The 24,161-nt window shown below is 40.6% G+C and overlaps 1 protein-coding gene across 2 annotated transcripts in view; it reads right to left on the bottom strand.

Annotated features, from left to right (window-relative positions):
* The window catches only part of AGK (acylglycerol kinase), a 117,461-nt gene that overhangs the window by 79,349 nt on the left and 13,951 nt on the right, over positions 1–24,161 (bottom strand). The window contains exon 2 of one of the 2 annotated variants that reach the window (XM_011941301.1): positions 20,103–20,217. In XM_011941301.1, coding sequence (XP_011796691.1) covers positions 20,103–20,203 — 101 coding nt within the window. In that variant the 5' untranslated portion in view covers positions 20,204–20,217. Of the gene's footprint in view, positions 1–20,102; positions 20,232–24,161 lie in introns of those variants that run through there. The other variant, XM_011941300.1, reaches the window with a different exon arrangement.

Here is a 24,161-nt window from a genome sequence, read left to right as displayed (position 1 = left end):
GTTTACAAAAGGCTCCTCTGAATGAATTTCTTTAGTTAGTGGTATATTTAACAAGGCAAGGATAAACATTTAATATAAATACAAAGCAAGCCAAGAGCATTTTTGTTCCAAGAAGTGGGGAGGCATTAAGGAAAGAAGGGAGAAGTCAAGTTCATAGTTAGCAAGTTCATTGTTCAGTTCAGCATTTAAATTGACAAAATACCTATTCCAAGGAATGAGGAATGAACCAACACAAACAGGGCTGCAGCATCTTGTGGCTTAATAAAGTCAATCCTCCCAGCAGCCTTTTGCCAAAACATGTTTTACCTCATTGCATGAGATTGTGATTCACCCCAGAGATATGAATTTGCCCACTGTTTAACATAGCTTCCAAATATTTGCAGCAATTTTCAGGTCTAAAATCCCTGTTTTGACTAATGTTATTTTTATTTTTTGTGAAAGTTTGAAAGCCCTACAAGCAGCCAGGCCAAAAAAAAAAAAAAAAAAAAGCCTTTGTAAAAGGCATCTAAGCCCAATTTCCAGTTCCTGGAAATCTAAATTTTTCAGATTGGAAGAGTCCTTAGAAATTATCTAGTCCAATGCTTGTCAACCTCTCCGCACACCCTGAAACCCCTGAAACAAATATATGACAATATCCCATTAGTAACAAAGTTCAATACAGCAATGATTCTCATTTGGGCACACACACAGAGCACATGTAATTATATAAGCTCAGGTCTCTAAGTGTCAAGTGATTCTCGTATGTTCACTTCAGCAGGATACTGTCATTTCCTTAGAGCTCCCAGAAAATAACTAATTGACCTAATCTGTAAAAGCATCTGGCCTGGTGATTTGCCCACTTAGACAGAAGTTACTAAAAGGCTTAGCCCTAGAACTGAAGTCTCCTCCTTCTCAACATGGCATTTTCCCCAATACTCTGCTTTTCTTCTGTTCTCTACAGACATTCTCAAATGACAAAAATGCAATCAAGAAATCTCTGTCCACTGTTTCGCCATATGTACTGGCAAATGCCACATTTACGGTCACCTCAGTTTATGATTTATCACTATAGTGATTACTGCTATTATTCTTTCCTTCTAGTGGGTTTAGGAAAAAGTCCAGCTAAACCTAACCCCACTTAAAATTCATTAATTCAACAACACTTAGTAGCCAAAGACTCCACCTCTGCCCTGCATGGGAAGGCCTCACCTAAAATAACTTAAAGAATCTAATAACTTCACCTAAAATAACAGCTAAAGGCTGCAGTGAAGCTCTAGTTTGGTACCTATTCTTTCTCACTCCCTGAAATACAGTATAGAAATCCCAAAACCACATCTTCCCTTCTTCTCAAATCCCAACCACTGTACTCTACACTTCTATGTGCTCAGGTGGAACAAGCTACTACTTGTGAATACTTCAAGTACCTTCTAATTTCTCAGATTTTCTCCACACAATTTGTTGCCTCTCCAGTTCGGGATGGGAAATGACTTAATGAAAAATGGCATCGCCTGGAGGCTTCTCTCACATAACTAAGCTAATCATTTTGGTCTGTTGTGTAGAATTTTTCATTAACCAGAGGATGGTTCTGCAGTTTATCCCCTCATTCTATTGACCAAGAGAAATGGAAGTGGAGGAAGCCTGTCTTCATAGCTCACTTTTCTCCTGTTAGAACATGAAATTTTTCTATTTTCACTCTCTTATCCTAGCCTCAGGTCTCCATAAGATACCAGTTTCTGTTCCTAATATTCACAGGAGCCCACGTTAGTCAGCTGAGTTCCATGGGCACTGGGGAGAAAGTTCTGCCTCTGACTGGCTGCTATGTTTATGCTGAAGTCCGGACTGTACCACCATTAGGCAAAGCTCTGGCTACCACTAATGGGCATCCTTCTCTGAGCTTCTACCACCAGCCATTTTTTCAATGATTTCTACCCCTAATTCTCATAAGCACTGACATTCTTTCACGGTCCAGTCACTTCTTCCATTTTTCTGCTCTTTTTTTCATTTATTTGCTTCCATCCAACACTCCAATTTAAATACTTTATGCCATATACTGTTCTTCCATATACTGCATAACATTATCTTTACTAGGCAACCAAATTACTAGTTCTTTCTGTGCCATCGGCCATTATATAGTTGCATATACAATTATAAACAAATATATATATTGAGACTCAATTTCATACAAGGTACTCAAATCTATTTACATTAAAAAAAAAAAAGGAGAGAAAACAGATTGCATAGAGATCTTGACAGCTGCTTTAGAAGAAAGAATAGGATGAGAGAGTCCCTGTGTCCCTATGTCCCTCTGCCTCACAAGTTGTTCTCTATAAATAGCATGCATGAAATGATATTTACTTTGGGTTCCGGGATACATGACAGATCTGGACAACGTCTGGCCTATAAACACATAAAGTTAGCAGCTAGTACTGTCAGTCTTTTTGCTGTTCTGGGATATGAAATGTTTGAGGTGTCAGTTACTATCTACAGAGGGGCTAGTTTTAGCATCAGCTGGATTATTCTCTCTGTAACGCTCCAAACATCTAAAACCACTGATATAAACTCCCTTAAAAGGATGTGAAATCAACAAAACAGAATATAAATTACATATATTGGCTGCCCATCTCAGCCCACCACTCCCAAGACAGAGGGGAGGAAGCAAAATAAATATATAGATTTTTTTTTTAAAGAAGAATTCTGTTTTCTGGATAATCTAACAAAAGAGTTGAAAGAAAGGAAATATAATTAAACTTCATTGTACTTAAAATACAAATTTAAAAAGGTTCCCCTATTCCCTATCAAATCTGGGCTGACAGGCATGTTATTTAATTGCCCATAAATGAGCTTCCTTAAATAGCACCCATTAATACCCCAATTTCAGCATCAGCCTGTGCACAGAGAGAAAAAGATAAACTTTGAAATGGCTAAAAAGCAAAACAAACTGCTTTCTTAAAATGTCAGCAGAATCTGAAATGATGAAAAGCCATGAGGGGGAACAAAACCTTCCTACCTTCAGCTGTGGATGAAGCAGCCAGGCCCCAGACCACTGACTGCAAAGTCAGAGTCTAATCTGAACTGATGTCAAGGTAAGACATCTGCTTTGTCAGAAACACCAGAGATACTGAAAAATGGAGCACAAACCATTATTGAAACCATAATCTGCACCAAAAGCAAATCTATGTTTCTAGTCAAGGGTGGCTCATGCATAATTTACCCCTGGCATCCAACACATTTCCTCCCCGGAGAGCCTGTCAGGGTCTCAAACTCAACGTATCTAAAACAGAATATAATATCTCCTCCTTAAACCAATTTTCTCTCTGGCAACTTTCTTATTTCTATATCACCAATTATCCTAGTCTTGAAGCCAAAAAAAATTATTTCTACTGCCTTCCTCTCCTTCAGTCACATGCCCAGTCAACTACCTAGTAATAATAACAACTAGCATCTTTTTAGGGCTAACTGTAAGCTGAGCACAGTACCAGGCACTTGACATACCTATTTACTCCTTGCAACTAACCTGCCAAACAGGTGTAATTATTCCCATTACGCTTATAAGGAAACTGAGGTTCAGAGGTTCAGGTGGTTAAGTAACTTGATAAAGGCCACATAGCTAGTAAGCAGCAAAACCCAAACCAGAGACACCCCCCGTCTTTGGCACCCATGCTCATGTATTATTCACACTATCACAGTCTCATACCCACCCATAAGTTCTTCCATCCCTAATGCCATCACTCTGGTTTAGGCCTTTATTACTTTTTGTGTAAACCTTCAGACTTTTTTCCTTCAAATGTATCCTGTTTTCCTTCAAATGTTCACTGTTCCCCAAATAGTACAGACTTCCTCTATCCAAAGCCTTCCATCAACTGGATTTTCCCCCGTCCTCCTGAAAACATGCAACTTCACAGTCAAGTCTAATTCTTTGCCACTCTCCAAAAATATGGAGTGAATTCCCATTTTCTGCTTATAATTAAGTAATTTATATCACCTAGAACACTGTCCAACTCATTCTGCAGGGCTCAACTCAAATGGTATCTTTGTAAAGATGCTTTCTCTGAGAGGAGGGAAACGACTAAAGAAGAAGAAAAGAAGTGTTATTTCTGTTTGAGAGCTTTCTTTCTGTCAGGCATTGTTCTAAAAAAAATCTGCATGACCAGTGAAATGGGTACAACTATTATCTCCAGTTTACAGATAGAGAATTGAAGCATAGAGCAGTTAAGTAACTAGCCAGGATCACTTTGCTGTGTAAAGTCAAGATTCAAATCCATATTATTGGGCTCTAGAGGCCCCTTTCTGAACCATTTTACTCTAGTGAACTCTAAGAAGTGATCCTTCTTAACTTTCATGGATGGGTCAAGCTGATCACATTGGAATCTACTGATCAATCTTAGTATCACCAAAAACAGGACACCTAGACAATACATGCCTCTTAAAGTTATACAAGTAAGCAATTCACCACAGGCCTATAAGCATCCTTGCCAAATAAACTGCACTGGAATCTAATTATGGCTCCCCTCAGTGCTTCTCAAACTTTAATGAGCAAACACATCATCTAGGGATCTGGTTAAAAAGCAGATTCTGACTCAGTGGGTTAGGATGGGGCCTAAGAGTCTGTATTTCTAAGAAGCTCCCAGGAGACGCTTATGCTGCGGGACCACACTGTGAATAGCAAAGCTCCAGAATATGGATCTAATCACCAGCTGACAAGACACAGGAGGGATAGAGGAACAAATTAAGCAACTCATGGCTGGGGCTAGAACACAGTGATGAGGCACTTGCCTCAAGGGCAAAATTTAAGGGTGTGCCAAAAAATACAGTAATGGAGATAAATACTTTAATATGTATTTTCCAAAATCAAAATGAATGCAAAAAAATTATAATGAATATAATAACACAATTTTAAATAAAGTCAGGGCAAATATCACTGGTTTTTCTTCTTGCCTCAGGCTCCCATATGGCTCTGCACAGCTACACAGAAGCTATCTGCCCAGTTGAGGGTATGAAATGTTCTACAGGGCAAATGTAGACCTAGTTTCTAAAACATGTAAATATTATCAAAAGAAGGGGAATTGTAGTTTAAGAGACTTAAGAGACAGAAACTCATTTTGATATTCATTGGAACAAAAAGCACTGTAAAACAGACAACGTGGAGACAATAAGAAAAATAGAAACACAGACTGAATATTAGATAATATAAAAGAATTATTTTTGTTTTTTCAAGTTCATGATAATAATGACACTGTGATTTTTTTTTAAGTCCTTACCCACTGGAGTAAGGTATTGCAGTATTTATGGGTAAAATGATATAATATCTGGGTTTACTTTAAACTACTCCAGTAAAAAAAAAAAAAAAAAAAAGTAGAGGACATAGATGAAACAAAATTAGTGAAATGTTGATATCTGCTATAGCTGAGTAATGTTACTTAGAGATTCATTATACTATTCTCTAATTTTTATATGCTTAAGATTTTCATAATAAAAAGTTTTTTAAATTAATCTTTTTTTTTCTTTAGGCACCCTTAACATTTACTTTGTACCCCTCAAACAGAACATAGCACATAGTTGTGCCTTATATATCTCTAATAAAAATAGGTACTTTTTTTATTTTTTATTTTTATTTTTTTGAGATAGGGTCTCACTCTGTCACCCAGGCTGGAGTGCAATGGTGCGATCTTGGCTCACTGCAACCTCCACCTCCTGGGTTCAAGTGATTCTGCTGCCTCAGCCTCCCAAGTAGCTGAAATTACAGGTGCCCACCACCATGCCCAGCTAATTTGTTATATTTTTTGTAAAGACATGGCTTCATTATGTTGGCCAGACTGGTCTCGAACTCCTGACCTTGTGATCCGCCTGCCTCAGCCTCCCAAAGTGTTGGGATTACAGGCATGAGCCACCACTCCTGGCCTAAAATAGGTACTATTTTTAATATGTGCCAGGAGCAGTGATTAGTGTCACAATAATATTGTGACATATTGCACAGGTAAATAAAAGTGAAGTTTAACAGGCTAAATAACTTGCCCAACGTCACACATCCAGAAAGTGGCAAAGGCAAGACTTAAACCCAGACCCCACTGGCTCAGAAGCTCACACTCTGAAGCACTATGGTATAACAATTTCTCTTACACCAAATGGATTGTATGATAGAAGGTAATCTCAGTTTACAGTTCTTCCTCTCGCTCACAGTCCTAAGACACAGTGGCCATTTTGAGAGGTTAGGATCAGGACTATCTGGCTTTGTAGGATGGCTCTGATACCAGCTGTGTGACCTTGAGCAAATTACTTCATCCTGCTGCCCCTAACTTTCTTCATCTATATAGGGCTATTAATCTCACATGAGTCTGAGATTAATAACCATCTCACAGAGTTATAGGAAGATGAAATGAGTTAATAAATGTAAAGTGCTCAGAATTGTGCCTGGCACATGGCAATCACTGATTAAGTATCAGCTATTATTATTATTATTATTTTTGAGACAGAGTCCTGCTCTGTTGCCCAGGCTGGAGTGCAGTGGCATGATCTCGGCTTACTGCAGCCTCCACCTCCCGGGTTCAAGCAATTCTCCTGCCTCAACCTCCTGAGTAGCTGGGACTACAGGTGCACACCACTACACCCAGCTAATTTTTGTATTCTCAGTAGAGACAGGGTTTCACCATGTTGGCCAGGATGGTCTTGATCTCCTGACCTCGTGATCTGCCTGCCTCGGCCTCCTAAAGTGCTGGGATTACAGGTGTGAGCCACCATTATTAGTAGTACGTTCTCAATAAAACAGAATGACACTGAACACACCCCTCAGGCAAACTCATAATCATTTATTTTTACTACTTCTAAGAAACTGCTTTTGATCATAGAACTTGAAAGGTGGCTTGTACCAATGCTTAGAAAAGCCAATATACAGTAATCAAAATTAATGTTCCTATGTTTGGAGAAAGAAAGCTCCAATATTAATTAAAACGCTTAAACACAAGGACCAGGACCTTTGCTACAGTAACACACTTGCTTTGCAAGCTTAATGTCAAGGAATTTATGGTGTCTGTGGGATTTTAAAATCTCCAGGAAGGTACCAGGATCCTAAGCTGAGAAGCTAGATGCTCCATAGAAATAAATAGGAGGTGCCAGGCATGGTGGCTCACGCCTGTAATCCCAGCACTTTGGGAGGCAGAGGAGGGTGGATCACTTGAGGTTGGGAGTTCAAGACTAGCCTGGCCAACATGGTGAAACCCCATCTCTACTAAAAATACAAAAAAAATTTAGCCCGACATGGTGGCACGCACATGTAGTCCCAGCTATTAGGGAGGCTGAAGCAGAAGAATTGTTTGAACCTGGGAGGTGGAGGCTGCAGTGAACCAAGATCACGCCAAGATCACACCACTGCACTCCAGCCTGGAAGACAGAGTGAGACTCTGTCTCAAAAAACAAAAACAAAGAAAAAAAAAACAAAACAAAAAAAGAAATAAATGGGATGCCCCTGGGTCACAGGCCAAGGTGGGTAGCAGAACTGGTGTCAGAAGCACTAAGCCAAAGGAATAAACTGAGAACCATGTGCCAGAACTAAGCAGGAGCTAAGCTGTCGTTAACTGCTCAGCCATGGGAGTTAGTTGGGGAGTTTTGCCAAAGCTCACCAGCCAAAATGATGGGGAGACAGATCAGAGCTGGCAAGAGCGAGGACAAGGTCCACAGTGATACAGGAACAATCTGAGCCCAAAGCAGATGGAAAAGGCTTCTGACATGGCTTGCTGCTTTTAACCACGTATGGCAGGCCTCTTTTGTAGTTATGTTGAGTCAGTCTTAAAACTATACTTTTCCAAGCTGTCTTATTACATGTGAAAGGTGAAATAAATAAAAGGCTCAGACCTTAGACCGCCTGGCAGATCCACATCTCCCTTCCCACTGGCGGTCTCTGAAGTCCCTCACAACCCAGTCACCAGCGGCACCTGGTTTTAACTTCCACAGTGCTGAGTATGTATTATATCAGGTTTACTCACAATTACTAGCATTTATTGAACCCTTAAATCTAGCAGATAGGATGCTAACAGCTTTCCGGTTATATCAGTTTATCAATCCTTCAGTGACCCAATGAGATATTGTTATTATCCCCATTGCACAGATGAAGAACCTAAGACACAGGGTCACATTGCTAGGAAGCGTCAGTTCAGTCTGACTCCAGAGACAACTTTTTTACTCCACTGCCTCCTTTCTTATGCTACCTTTTATTAGCAGACTCTTTGCTACTAAAAGGACCAGAAATGAGTGAGAGACTGTTGCAGGTAAACTGCTGACATGATAAACCGAACAACCTGGAACATAATCTTCCCCAGGGAAGCTGGAAAGCTTGGTAAAAGCAGTTGAAGAGGAATGAGCAATCCTTAAACTGTCTTTACTTTCAGCAAACAGGGTCATTTTCTCCTCTGCAATTGCTCTTCTGGAGTTGAGAGCAGTCCCTGCTGCTCTTGTCAACTGCTGCAACCTGCTGTGGGGAAATTATGCAGACGGGAAAAATATCACAGACTTCTTTTTCTTTGAAACTTGGGGGAAGGGAGAAAAAGAAGGGAGTGGAATTCTCAATGGAGAAAAAAATTATAACTACAGTAAAAATGGAATAGACCCTCCAAATAAATATCTGATATCAAAAGACAAACTAAGAGCAGTTATCAAAAGGGGTCAGATAAAAAGAAATTAAAATATGCAATTTTTCACAAATCTGTTACCAAAAAATATTTGTTTGCTATTCATACAAAATGTCAAGAGAAGCAGTATCTGGGCTAGAAAAATATGATGACTCTAAAATCCATATATCATCCCTGAAAACAACCATGTGGTTGTGATCCCTTAGAGTGTGCAGAATGAGAATGGAACATGAGGGACACCAACATTCAAAGCGGGAAGATATCTAAAGGTACCTAAAAGGATATGGGCCAAGAAAATCAAATGTGGCATGAAAAGTATCCCTTTCATTTAACGACTGAGAGGCCATTAATGACCTCATCAAGAGCAGGTTCAATCAAATGACAAGCCATTTTACTAAGCTTATTCTCAAATGGAGGTAGGACTGCAAGTGTGAGATACACTTCTGAGGATGGTGTCAACGGAAGATGAGAGCAGGTCACCAAACACATAGGAATGCAGACTTGAGTGAAGATGTATGAGCTAGGAAAGATTCTGACAAACAGAGGAGAGAGAAAGCGCAAGTCTGAGACTAAAGATGTAAGTGAGGAAATGGACAACCAATGGGAGGTGAAAGAACAGGAAGCGTCAGAGGGGCTGACCAGGAGGATGGCTGCCTCAGCCACTGAGACAGAAAGAAAGGATGTCAATATGCACTCTGGGGTAATTGCCCATGTTTTTCATATTCTCTTTGAACTAGGAGTTAGGTTGCCTAAGAATAAGTATAGAGAAGATAGAGTGGGTAAGGCAATTCGTGAGTATTTCAAAGTAAATTTTGTAGAAATTGAAAGAGTAACCTATGAATTTAGGGTATAATTTCCTTCAGAAGGACTCAACAGCCTAGGTTTGTGAATTCTGAGTGGTCAGTCAATAAGGCTGATATTTGCCCTCTGCACACTCATCCTTTCATTCTTATTTGTTCCATCTTCCATAAGTAAAATGTGTGTCAAATGTCTTCTATGTACTGGGCCTACAGGACAACACTGAGCAAGACAAACAGCACCCCTGCCTGTACAGTCTTATGATATAACAGAAGAAACAAACAACAGAAAATCACTAATAGCAATGAATAATATATAGGAAGAGTTCATAGAACTATGGAGAAAATGTAAGAGGATTGTCTAATCCTGACTAGAGGGGACAAGGAAGGCTTGCTTAAAGAAATAACATTTGAGACTTGGAGGAATGATAGTTGCCTAAGGAAGAAGAGAAAGTCAGAGTGTTCCACGGAGAACAACATGTGCAAGGACATTCCAAGAAATCCAGAAAGAACATGTCACTTTGGAAGATAGAAAAGGTCCATGTGTTAAAGTATAAAATGTTGTAAGTCCAGAGATGTATGCAGGGGCCAAGCACATGTAGAGCTGGTAAGAATATTGTGCTTTGAGTCTCAAAGCAATAGCAATCTGTACTTACAAAGGATTACTCTAGCAACAGTGTCCAAAATAGATTAGAAACTGGCAAAGTAGGTGCCAGAACAGCGAGGAGGCCATTATTAAGGACCCAGGCAAGAGATGATAGTAGCATGGACAAAAGCCATGACAGTGAGGACAGGAAAAAGAAACTCAATACATTAAGAGATGTAGAGGGTGCAAAATCCTTTATAATGTATGACCTGGATGCAGGGAATGAAGGAGGATAAAGGATGATGCTTAAATTCCTAGTTTGGGAATTTTTTTTTTTTTTTTTTTTTGGAGACAGAGTCTCTCTCTGTCACCCAGGTGGAGTGTGGAGTGCAATGGTGTGATCTCGGCTCACTGCAGCCTCTGCCTCCTGGGTTCATGCAATTCTCCTGCCTCAGCCTCCCGAGTAGCTGGGATTACAGGTATGTGCCACCACACCCAGCTAATTTTTATATTTTTAGTAGAGATAGGGTTTCCCCATGTTGGCCAGGCTGGTCTCGAACTCCTGACCTTAGTTGATCTGCCTGCCTTGGACTCCCAAAGTGCTGGGATTACAGGCGTGAGCCACCACGCCTGGCCTAGTTTGGGAAATTGGATGGTGAGTGGTACCAATTACTGGGAAGGAACAGGTTTGGCAGGAAAGCTTTTTACTTTATTTTTCATCTGTTAAGTCTGAGGCAGCTGTGAAGCATCCAAATAGACAAATAAGTAGCTGACTGTATATACAGGTCTGGAATTCAAAAGAGGTCTTTATAGAGACAAAAATCTGGGAGATGGCTTCATATTGCTGGTAACTGAAGACATCATGAGTGATGAGATCATGCAGAAAGAGGATATAAAGTGAGAAGAAGGCCTAGGGCAGAGTTCTAGAGAGCTACTCCTCTAATACCTGAGTAGAAGGGAAGAGAAGAGTAACAAAGGAGGTTGAGCACGGTGGCTCATGCCTGTAATCCCAGCACTTTGGGAGGCAGAGGCGGGAGGATCACCTGAGGTCAGGAGTTCAAGACCAGCCTGACCAACATAGAGAAACCCTGTCTCTACTAAATACAAAATTAGCCAGGCATGGTGGCACATGCCTGTAATCCCAGCTACTTAGGAGGCTGAGGCAGAGGTTGCGGAGAGCTGAGATCATGCCATTGCACTCCAGCCTGGGCAACAAGAGCGAAACTCTGTCTCAAAAAAAAAAAGTAACAAAGGAGAAGAAGAAGAAACAGCCAGAGACAGAGGAGGAAAAACAGGATTTGGGGAGTCAAAAGACAAAAAAGTGAAGCATTTCAAGGAGAGTCAACAGTGTCTAAAGCTGAGTGGCTGATATGGTTTGGCTGTGTCCCCACCAAATCTCATCCTGAACTATAGTTTCCATAATCCCCATGTGTCATGGGAGGGGCCCAATAGGAGGTAATTGAATCATGGGGGTGGTTACCTCCACGCTGTGCTCATGAAAGTGAGTGAGTTCTCACAAGGTCGGATGATTTTATAAAGGGGCTTTGCCCCTTTTGCTCAGCACTTCTTGCTATCATCATGTGAAGGAGGATGTGTTTGCTTCCCCTTTTGTCATGACTGTAAGTTTCCTGAGGCCACCCCAGCATGTGGAACTGTGGGTCAATTAAACCTCTTTCCTTTATAAATTACCCAGTCTCAGGTATCTTTATTAGCAGTGTGAGAACAGACTAATACAGTGGTCAAGAGGAATGCAACATAAAACTGGTGAAAATGATTATAAGGAAAATTGGAGAGGATGTGGCATGAGTGGGAGATCGGAAAGCAGAGAGAACCTATTCAAAAAGTTTTATCAGCAGAGTGTGCTGTCATGCACCTATAGTCTCAGCTTCTCAGGAGGCTGAAGTGGGAAGATCACTTAAGCTCAGGATTTTGAGGCTGCAGTGAGTTATGATCGCATCACTGCGCTCCAGCCTGGGTGACAGAGCGAGGTCCCATCTGTAAACACAACAAAAACGAAAACAAACCTTTAGTTGTGAAAACGAGAGGAAATGAGAGATTAAAAAGCCCAGGAATGACGTGAAAAATGGAGTTGAGGAACGTATGATGTGTTGGATCAAGGAATCTATGATATGAAAAAGATGAAAAGCAAGGAAGAGTGATAGATTGGGAAGAAAACAGAGGAGCCAAGGGACAAGAAATCCTAATAACACTGAAGAGCAGAAGTAATGGAATGAAAAAAACTGGAATAATAGAAGGCCGTAATGACAGAATGGGATACTGAAGTTCCATATTTCAGAAGTGGAACAGGGGCAAGTGATAAAGTTTAGCATTCAACCAATGAGAAGGGGGTGAAGTTGGAAGAAGGTGGAGTAGTGGGTCAAAGTTGCAGATACAGGAGAAGTCAAGGAAAGTGGGGGTAGATTGTTAGGTAGGTCATCCACACGGACACTCAGGGTGTCCAGGAAGATAACAGGACTTAGAAAGAAAGTGACATTGATAAGCCAGGCACCAAAGCCTAAGCTGAATGTAACCAAGATTCCAGAAGGCTGGAATATTTATGGTTTTTTTAGATAGCCAGATATAAGGCTTCAAGGATGGAAGATGTATAAGATAGAAGATAAATGGTTTGGAACAGCTACTGAAGGGCCAGGAGAATCCCAACATCCTTACACCCCAATCCCATTTGAAAGGACAGAGATGGGAGCAAGATGACGGATAAAAGGCAGGGCTAATGTGCATTGCATCTCCCACCTGGACAGACAGAACAGTGTGTGGAGAATCACCCTGTGATCTTTTGTTCCAAGAACCACCACAGTAATGTACTAGGAAAACTGAAAGAATTCACAGATCCTTTGAAAGAAGCGACACGCTGTTGCAAATGCTGCAAGACAGACGAAAAACTGTGATTCCCCAAAGTGTGAGGGGGGAAAACCTGCCTCTGAACACACATCCCTACCAGGGAATTTGAAAATCCAGATCATGGGAGAAGGATTTAACCTTAACAGAGCTGGAAAAAATGTAGGGAACTGTGTGAAATAAAAAAGTAGAAGCAGCAGCAGGAAGAACCTTGTAGGCACACCCAGTCTCCAGCTCAAGCCCACAGATGCCATCCCCGATTATATTTGCAGGAGCCACCAACGTTGTGGGCAGACAAGTGTGGAGATAAGTGTGGCCTGAAAGCGTTGCCTGCTTTCTCATCGGGGAAGCTTATGACCTGGGGCAGGTCTGAGTTCTGCACACAGGCCGCCTGGATCTAAACTTGGCACTGTTAGCAGAGCACTCTGGAAGTGAGAACAGCCTCACTAAAACCGTGGGAGCTGGATGAGGCCTTTCACTACCAGCTATCCCCTACTTCCCTGGTGAACTATACGGCACAACAGAAGCAGCCATAATAGCCTCTGGAACATAACCCCACTGGCCTGAGAACCACCTCCCCATACCCCACAGTGGCCACAGCAAGCCCTCCCCAAGGACAGTCTTAGCTCAGACCCACCTAACCCTGCCCCTACCTGAAGGTATTTCTCTATGAGCCCTGGTAGCTGAACACAAAATATAGAAACTCTTGGGAGCTTTATGGCCCCACCCATCACCTGAGAAACCAGAATACTTGCCCCAACTTAGGGCAAGTTCAAATCCCACTATTACTACCACAGTTGGTGTTCTCTTGCAAGTGCCACCTCCTGGCTGAAGGTCAAGCAACTCAGGCCATTACCACAACTCATAACAGAGTAACACTGCTACCAGGAAGGAGAAAACAACAGCTAACACCACTGCCTGCAACATCCTGGCTAACCAAAGGTCCCGAGTCTATCCATGTGACAACTTCACTACTTGCATAACCAGCATTCAAGAAAGCCAGCACACTAAACCTATCTACAGCCAAGGATCCTCACAAAGTCTACACCATTCACCTGCCACTTCCACCAGAGCAGGTGCTGGTACCCATGGCTGACAGACCTGAAGATGGATTACATCACAGGACTCTTTGCAGACATTCCCCAGCACCGGCTCAGAGCCCGCTATCCCTGCTGGATGGCTAGATCCAGAAGACCAGTAACAATCATTGCACTTGGGTTCTCAGGAAGCCCCATCCCTAGGAGGAGCAGGAGAGCACGACATCAAGGAATCACTTCATGGGACAAAAGAATCTGAACAGCAGGCCTTGAGTTCCAGATCCTTCTGCTTGTGGGTAGTTTCTCACAGCACAGACAAAATTGCAGCACTGGATGCAGTAGGGAAAGTTTGCACCTAAACCCCAACAGGCAGGCAGCTTCTGATCACATAGGGCCTTGGAGAAGAGGTCCTTGTTCCCTACTGGCACTCCACTGCAGAGGAACTCAAACAAATCAGCAAGAAAAAAGCAAATAATTCCATCAAAAAGTGGCCTAAGGACATGAATAGACAATTCTCAAAAGATATACAGATGGCCAACAAGTATATGAAAAAATGCTCATTATCACTAATTATCAGGGAAATGCAAATTTTAAAAAAATGAGATACCACCATACTCCTGCAAGAATGGCCGTAATTAAAAAATTAAAAAATAACACATGTTGGCATGGATGTGGTGAAAGGGGAACACTTATGCTGCTAGTGGGAATGTAAATTAGTACAACCACTATGGAAAACAGTATGGAGATTCCTTAAATAACTAAAAGCAGAACTACCATTAAATCCAGCAATCCCACTACTGGATATCTACCCAAAGGAAAAGAAGTCATTATATGAAAAACACACTTGCATATGCATGTTTACAGCAGCAAAATTTGCAACTGCAGAAATATGGAACCAACTTAAATGCCCATCAACAAGAGGCTAAAGAAAAGGTGGTATATATACACAATGGAATACTACTCAGCCATAAAATAAAATGAAATAATGGCACTTGCAGCAAACTGGATGGAGTTGGAGACCATTACTCTAAGTGAAGTAACTCAGGAATGGAAAGCCAAACACCATATATTCTCATTTATAAGTGAGAGCTAAGCTATGAGGACACAAAGGCATGAGAATGATATAAGGGACTCTGGGGACTCAGGGGGAAAGGTGGGAGTTGAGTGAGGAATAAAAAACTACACACTGGGTACAGTGTACACTGCTCCGGTAACAGGTACACCAATATCTCAGAAATCACCAGTAAAGAACTTATCTACATAACCAAAAACCACCACCTGTTGCCCAAAAACTATTAAAATAAAATGTGTAAAAACCACAATAATAAAATGACCTGATTGGGGAAAAAAAAAAAAAAAAGAAGAAGAAGAAAGGACAAGGCAGCTTCCACTCAAGAAGACGACAGGGTAAGACTTTCTCATGGTAAAAACAAGTTTGGTATAAAGAATGTGAGCACTGTTCTGTGAAAAGGTTGGGGATATATAGGCAAAAAAAAAATGGGGGGAGGGCAACAAAAGGAAAAGCATCACAGCATAATAAAGGCCATATATCATGAGCCCACAGCTAACATCATACCCAATTTTGCAACACTGGAAGTTTTTCTTCTAAGATCAGGAATAAGACAAAGATGTTACTCACCACTTCTACTCAACATAGCACAGGAAGTTCTAGCCAGAGCAATGAGGCAAGAAAAAGAAATAAAGGTATCCAAATTGGAAAGGAAGAAGTAAAGTTATCCCTATTCACAGATGACATAATCTTATATATAGAAACCCTAAAGATTCTACACCAAAAAAGAAAAAAAAAAAAAAAAGCTGTTAGAACTAATAAATTCAGCAAAGTCACAGGATACACACCACACAAAAATCAGTTATATTTCTATATCCTAGAATGAACAATCTGAAAAGGAAATTAAGAACACAATCCCATTAACAATTGTGTCAAAAGAACAAAATACTTAGGAATAAACATAACCAAGTAGGTAAAAGACTTACATGCTAAAAACTACAAAACACTGCTGAAAGAAATTAAAGAGGACAATTAAATAAAAAGACATCCTTTGTTCATAAATTAGAAGACTTAATATTGTTAAAATGTCTATTCTACAAAGCAATGTACAGATTCAATGCAATCCCAATGACATTTTTTGCAAAAATAGAAAAAACTATCCCAAAATTCATATGGAATCTCAAGAAACCCCCAAATATCCAAAACAATCTTGAAAAAGAACAAGGATGGAAGCCTCATACTTACTGAATTTTAAAATATATTACAAAGCAACAGTAATCAAACCAGTGTGGTATTGGCATAAATACAGATATATAGACTAATGAACAACAGAGAACCCAGAAATAAATTCTCATCTATATAGTCAAATGACCTTCAACAGGGATGCCAAGACCACACAATGGGGAAAGGACAGTCTCTTCAAGAAATGGTATTGGGAAAACTAGATATCCATATGGAAAATAATGAAGCTAAACCCCTATCTTATATCATATAAAAAAATTAACTCAAAATCTGTTAAAGACCTAAATGTAAGACCCAATATAAAACTTCTGGAAGAACACACAGGGAAAAGCTTCATGACACCGGATTTAGCAATGGTTTCTTGAATATAACACCAAAAGCAGAGGCAAACAAAAGCAAAAGTAGACAAATGGGCCTTAACCAAACTAAAAACAATGTATATCAAAGGACACGATCAATTGTGTAAAAAGGCCAGCTACAGAATAGGAAACAATATATTCCAAATTCTATAATCTCACAAGGGGTTAGTATCTGGAATTCATAAAGAACTCTTACAAGTCAACAACAACAACAACAAAAAACTCAATTAAAAATGGAAAAAGGACTTGAACAGACATTTCTCCAAAGATTTTTAAATGGCCAACATGCATGTGAAAAGATGCTCAACTTCCTTAATCATTAGAGAAATGCAAACCAAAACCACAATGACATATCATCTCACACCCATAAGGATAGCCCATATCAAACAAACAGAAAATAATGAGTGTTGATGAGGGCGTGGAGAAACTGAAAACCTTGTACACTGTGGTGGGATTGTAAAATGATGAGCTACGATGGAAAAACAGTATGAAGGCTCTTCAAAAAATTAAAAATAGACTACCATATGATCTAGCAATCCACTTCTGGGCATATATCCAAAATAATTAAAAACAGGATCTCCAAGAGGTATCTGTATACTCAAGTTAATTGTAGCATGTTTCACAATAGTCAAGAGGTAAAAGTAACCAAAATGTCCATTGACAGATGTAAAGGCCATACCTCTTTAAACGTAAAGAATGTATCTTTACATTTAGAGATAATATAGGCCGGGAACGGTGGCTCACACCTGTAATCCCAGCACTTTGGTAGGCCAAGGCGGGCAGATCACCTGAGGTCAGGAGTTCGAGACCAGCCTGGCCAACATGGTAAAACCCTGTCTCTACTAAAAATGGAAAAATTAGCCAGGCATGGTGCACGCGCCTGTAGTCGCAGCTGCTTGTGGGGCTGAAGCAGGAGAATCACTTGAACCTGGGAGGCAGAGGTTGCAGTGAGCCAAGATCACACCACTGCACTCCAGCCTGGGTGACAGAGCAGGATTCCATTTCAAAAAAAAAAAAAAAAAGAAAAGGTAAAGATAAACATTATGGACATTATAAGTGAAATAAGCCAACCACAAAAAAATAAATACTATGTGACTCACTGACACAAAGTATAAAGTGGTCAAATTCCTAGAAACAGAAAGTAGAATAGTGGTTGTCAAGGGCAGCTGGGGTGGGGCAGGAATGGGCAGTTGTTCAATGGGTACAGAGTTTCAGTTTTGCAAGATGAAAAAGTTCTAGAGATTTGTTGAACAACAATGTGAATATACTTAACACCATCAAACTGTAGATTTACAAATGGTTAAGGTGAAAATGTTTATGTCCCGTGTTTTTTCACCACAATATTTTTTAAAAGGCTAAATAGTACCAAATCATGCAAGAGAACAGTCTGAGAAAAAGAAGAGCAATAAGACAACAGGAGTTTGCATTTGCGGCAGTAACATTGAATGTCAACGGTGGAGAAAGAGCAAAATGAGGCCTCCAGGCTGCCACCACAGTTCTGGCTCAAGCTGTTTCAGATCCAATTTAGAACAAGGCCTCCATTAGTCCTGAAGACTTAATGGTCCTTTTTTAAAGTCTCAAGGTTACATGGGCAAGAACTTATCACGGTTCCTCTAAAGACATCCTGAACAGAGTACACAGTTCCTCGAATCTTCACCTAGTCATAGAAACAGCAGGAATCCTCAGTGGGTGGGAATTTCCCCCGACTGACCTAGTCATGACCTAGATTGGATGCGCCTGCAAAGGGGCCTTGAGGACTCAAGTGTAGTTAGAAAAAGGAGAAGCCAAACATTCCATGCTCTATTTGTTAAAATATCTGCTCCACCCTTTTCTTAATTACAAATTTTAAACTTCTTACGTTTGCTCTTTTCCTTAGATGCTGGCTAATGGAATTCGAGCGTCTGGCCTTGACAATACTTAGAAAGAAAAGAAGGGGAATATATTCCAATTTTTCCACAGCTGCAAAAAAAGCAGACATCATGTTGTATCATAAAGTTATTCTCACAGTGGTGAACTGAGAGTGTTCACAAAATATCAATATGAATCTCTTTTCCAACGTGGAGACTTCTAGTTCAAGGAGCAATTGTTCTGTTTTCTGTTCAACAAAGCAGTCATTTAAGACATCTGGATTTTAGTTTGCTACATACTTAAAATGTAGTCCTTAATCTCCAAAAGACTGCAATTTGATTGGCTGCCGTCATAATTTGTATAATTTTTATACAAAAACTTATCTGTTTATTTAAATCTTATTACCATGTTAAACTAGAAGAGGAGCGTTGGCACTTTCTTCTCCCTCCATGCATGAAGACTAATAAAATCCATGACTCCTCTGAATTCTTTATTTAAACAAAAGGTTTGAAAGCCTACTTCTCATTTAAGTCAATGTAGGCTAATGGGATAGATGAGGATAGTCACAGGGGATAGAGGAACAAATTCAGTAAGTGTCCCTTGATGACACATCAAGAGACTAGAGTAAGAAACAGAAGGAATAAAACGCCAGGGAGACATGAGTTCCAGTCCTTGCTTACTACTGTGAAAGGAAAATAAATCTTGGGGCCCCAAAATCACTAAGCTAAAGAAAAAAAGTCAAGCTGGGAACTGCCTGGGGCAAAAGTGCCTCCCATTCTTTTTTTTTTGAGACAGGGTCTCACTCTCCCACCCAGGCTGGAGTGCAGTGGCCTGATTTCAGCTCATCACCCAGGCTCAAGCGATTCTCTTGCCTCAGCCTCCCGAGCAGCTGGGACTACAGGTGTGCACCACTACTGTCTGGCTAATTTTTGTATTTTTGGTAGAGATGGGGTTTCACCATGTTGGCCAGGCTGGTCTTAACTCCTGACCTCAAAGGATCCACCTGCCTCAGCCTCCCAAAGTGCAGGGATTACAGGCATGAGCCACCGCGCCCTGCCGCCTCCCATTCTATTCAAAGTCATCCCTCTGCTTACTAAGATAAACACATATCTGATTGTCTACTTGGGAGAGACCATTCAGAAACTCAAAAGAATGCAACCATTTGTCTCTTATCTACCTACGACCTGGAAGCTCCCTCCCTACTTTCAGCTGTCTCGCTTTTGTTTCAAGTTGTCCCACAATGACAAAAACATTGGTTTTTGTCCCAAGACCAAAACCAATGTTCATCTTACATATATTGATGTGTCATATCTCCCTAAAATGTATAAAACCAAGCTGTGCTCAGACCACCTTGGGCACATGTCATCAGGACCTGGTGAGGCTGTGTCACAGGTGCACGTCCTTAACCTTGGTAAAATAAACTTACTAAATTGACTAAGCCCCATCTCAGATTTTTGGTGTTTACACTACTAACTTGGGAAAGGACTTCACTTTCTCTAGGATGTCTTAATTTCTTCAACCATAAATGTAATGAATAAAAATAGCTTCCTTTCTGATCCCTCTACTTTATTCTCTATCCACTGGATATGAGTATACATGCAGTTCCAGCTCTGGTTACAAGAAGTCTCTGTTTTTGCTTTGAATCGCATTTATTTTTCTTTTACACCACGTTTTATAGAGATAAGCACAGCTGAACAAGATTTTAACCCGAAGCTCTTTGGGGCTGTTTCGCTGTGGGTGCAAAGGTGGGGTGGGGCTGTCAGATAATTACCAGTGTTTTCCATAGAGCCAATGGCCTCCCCAGGTCAGCAGGCAGAGCCCAGCTGTAGTTTTCTTCCAATGGTTTCGAAGCGTTTTAAAGAACACCGTCATCTTCTAGAGATTTGCTAGGTTAGTAGAGGCAGAAAAAGAAAAAAAAAAAATTTATCCATGATCTTCATGTAATGTCCCTATTACTCAATCTTCCATTCTTTTATCCTCTCCCACTCTTTTTCCCACTCATTCCTCTTCCTCCTTACCATTTCTCCTCTGGCCTCAGCTTATCTTCTCCCTCTATTCCCATCATCTTCATCTTCTCAACCACCCACACATCCACCTTTCTTTCTTCCTTCACGTATTTCCACCTAACCTATACTTCTTCCCTCTCTGATCACTTTTTCCTCATTGTAATAGAAGGAAGAGGGATGGGCCAGAAAGAGAGAAAGGGAATTCCAGGCTTCCTCTGGTTTTTCTGACTCCTTACAGCCTCACTGTACCACTGTTTAAGAGTATACATTTGTCTATCCATCATAAGCGTCCCAAAAACACAATAATAATACAAAGGGCGAGTTCAAAATAGAAGAAAATACCAGGTCCTCAACAGGAAAAAAAACAGAAAACATGTATAGAAAACTCAATGAAGAGGCAATGCACATGGCTATCTAAAAATGTTCAACTTCCTGAATAAAGACATGCAAATTACAGAGATCATTATTGACCAAAATAATTTTTTAAATGATCGTATTCACTGATGACATAATAAAATGATAGACACTCATACACTCCTTGAAAGAAGGCAAATTAGGAAGACTTTACTAAAAAACAGAGTGACACAACAGAATATCTTTATTCTTCATGACACTTATTATTTGATGATGCTTATATTCACTTGCTCGTTTATTAGCCTAATCCTACTGGAATGTAAACTCCATGAGAGTAAGGACATTGTTCTGGTCACTGCTGTATCCCATGCCTAAAGTAAGATCCAGCATACAATAGCTCTTTAAGAAATATTTGTTCAATGAATAAGTTAAATAGCAATTAACTATTTTTTTACCCCAAATTTGTACTGATGTGGAAAAAACCCAAAACATAATGTTAAGTAAAATTAGCAGGATAAAAAGCCATATATAATTGGCATTATCCCAATTATGTTCAAACATGAGTATAAATAAAAAAAAAAATACAATGAAACAAAAACAAATTTTTTTTTTTTAGACAGGGTCTCACTCTGTCATCCAGGATGGAGTCCAGTGGCACAATCATAGCTCACTATAACTTCTGGGCCCAAAAAAATCTCCTGCCTTAGCCTCCCGAGTAGCTGGAACCACAGGCACGTACCACTACACTTGGCTAATTTTTTGTTAGAGACAAGGTCTCACTACGTTGCCCAGGCTGGTCTCAAACTCCTGGCCTCAAGCAATCATCCCACCTTGGCCATCCAAATTGCTGGGATTATAGACGTAAGCCACTGCACCTGGCTCAAAAACAAAATTTTAAAGTAGATCCCTCTAGGTTGTAGAATGGTGGGTGATGTTTATTTTATTTTTAAAATTGCAATGTACTTTCTAAGTTTTTGAAAATGAACTTATTTTCTAGATAAACAAAAATTTAAGAAAAAAATTTTTATGACTATCTGTTAGTGAGGTATATAGACCAAGAAAAAAAAAACTGTTTCCACTTAGAAGTCCAGTTCTTTTATGACTCCCTTTAAATCCCATTGGTTAAAATTCCTCTCAAGGGAAGAAACATCCTTATCAAAAGCAGCAGTGAAGCCAGTGCCAGGGAGACCATCTTCCTGTGAATCCCATACACCGTCAGGCTGACACATGATTCCAAAGGCCCAACTAATTATTGAACTCCTCTCCATCTGACCCTAAATCACTCCTTCATTCACGAGCCCTTTAATAAACACCTATGTGGTAGGCTCTGTGCTGAGTGTGAGGGCAGAGAAGAACCGGTCTCATTCGTTCTCAAGTAATCACAACTGTCAAACCCACAATGCTAACAGAATTATACAATTACGATTGCAGTACAGTGAGATAAATGAGTCAGCACAAGGCTTTGTGGGAGTCTGCAAGAATGAACCTAACCTGGTCTAGGGCTGAGGGGGTGACACACAGTCAATGAAGTCTTCCCTGAGCCCTGAAGAATGAGGAGGAGTCACTAAAGTTACGAAGGAGCTTTGTGGATGCTATTGTCTGAATGCTGTGTTCCCCAAAAATGCTGATATGGAAGCCCTATCCCCAGTGAGATGGTTTTAGGAGATAGAGCCTTCGGGAGATTAATTGCATCATGAGAGTGGCTCCCATGAAAGGGATTAGTGTCCTTATAAGACTAGACTCTACAGAGATGGTCTCTCTGCATTGTGAGGATACAGCAAGAAGAGAGATATCTACAAACCAAGGAAGAGGGCTATCAACAAGCACTCAACCATGCTGGCACCCTGATTTTGGACTTCCAGCCTCCAGAACTGTGAGAATTAAATTTCTGTTGTTTAAGCCACCCAGTTTTTGGTATTTTTTTTTTACAGTAGCCCAAACTGAGAGTGTACAAAGGCATAAAAGACAGTAAAGTGTGTTGAGAGAAACATACGTAGGTAGTGAGGGCAGAACTAGGTTCATGGCTGAGACCCCTATAACAAGAGAGAGATTAACAAGAGAAAAACATACGTATTTATTTAAGGTAAGTTTTAGGTGACACAGGAATCTTCATAAGAAAATGAATACCCAGAAACAGGTAAATTCACGTATTTTTATGCTAGGTTTGATGCAGAGTGGACGGCCATGGAGAAGTATGACTGGAAAAAAGGGGTATGATCTAACGGTAATACGCTAGGGAGAACTTAGCAAGGCCCGTTTGTTCAGATTCTTCTCTGTGTACCTGTGTCTTCAAAGATAAGGGCATTCCTTTCCTCAATCCTATACTCATAGGATGAGCACCTCTCACAGGAGGGTCTTATACAGAAGAAGGTCAAAGAATTATTTCATGGCCTGCTTCAGGGGAGAAGAGTGGAAAGCCACAAAGTGACTTTCCTGCTTCAGTTGTTTCCTCTAATGCCAACGAGTCATATTTTGGGGCAGTGTGTCCTGTACCCCATCAACAGCAGAGTAAAAATTGGAGTGTCTAGAACAGGGGTTCTCAACCTTTAGTGCAGAACTTGTTAAAAACACAGAATCCTGGAAACTGCCCCCTCCCCAAAGAGTCTCATTTGTTTTGGAATTAAGCTGTCATCTTCACTTTTAACAAGTACTCCCATGTTGGTTGTAATGGAGGTCACCACTATACCAGACTTTGAGAAACAGTGGTTTAGACATAAAGGATTGAGGACCAGGGGGGATTAGAAAAGACCTTGAACCCACACTAAGGACTTTGGCTACTATGTTGAAGACAATGAAAAACCTTTAATGAGCTTTAAGCAGGTGGGTGATATAATCATATTTGAACTGTTAAAAGACCACTTTGTAGCAGAATGAAAAATGAACTGGAGGAAGCTAAAATTAAAGCTAAAGAGAACCATTAGGAAGTTATTGCCATAATCTCTAGGCACCTAAAAGAACAAACCAAGATAAAGGATGGATTTGGAAAGCTTTAGAAAGTAGAAATTGGCAGCACTTGGTGGTTCATTGACTGTAGGAAGTGAGAGAGCAGGAACCAAGCCAGGTTTTTGTGCTTGGGTGACTGATTGAATAGTGATTTCAATCATTTAGATTTGAATGGTAGGTTTGTGGAGAAGAGTAGTGCGGTTTAAGAGATACTGAATTTGACATGCCTGTGGAGCATCCAGGTGGAAATGTTTTTCTCACTAGACAGTGAACCCCTCGTGGGCAAGTTCTGTCCATCCATCTGCAGCACCAGAACCTAGTAAAGTGCCAGAATGAATGAACCAACCATCCCATCAATGGGTCGGATACTATTGGCCCCATTTTGCAAAGGACTATGCTGAAGTCCAAGGGACGGAGTGAGGGAGGGTTCACAAGTTAGCGACAGCTCTGGGACTCGAACCCAGGACAGCTGACTCCCGCAGTGACCACGAGATCCGCGCGAGGCCCTCCCCTGCCGCGCCGGCCAG

Source organism: Colobus angolensis, unplaced genomic scaffold (assembly GCF_000951035.1).
Source record: "Colobus angolensis palliatus isolate OR3802 unplaced genomic scaffold, Cang.pa_1.0 Scaffold2, whole genome shotgun sequence".
In the NCBI taxonomy this organism is placed as follows: Eukaryota; Metazoa; Chordata; class Mammalia; order Primates; family Cercopithecidae; genus Colobus; species Colobus angolensis.
This window is presented reverse-complemented; position numbering and strand designations above follow the sequence as displayed.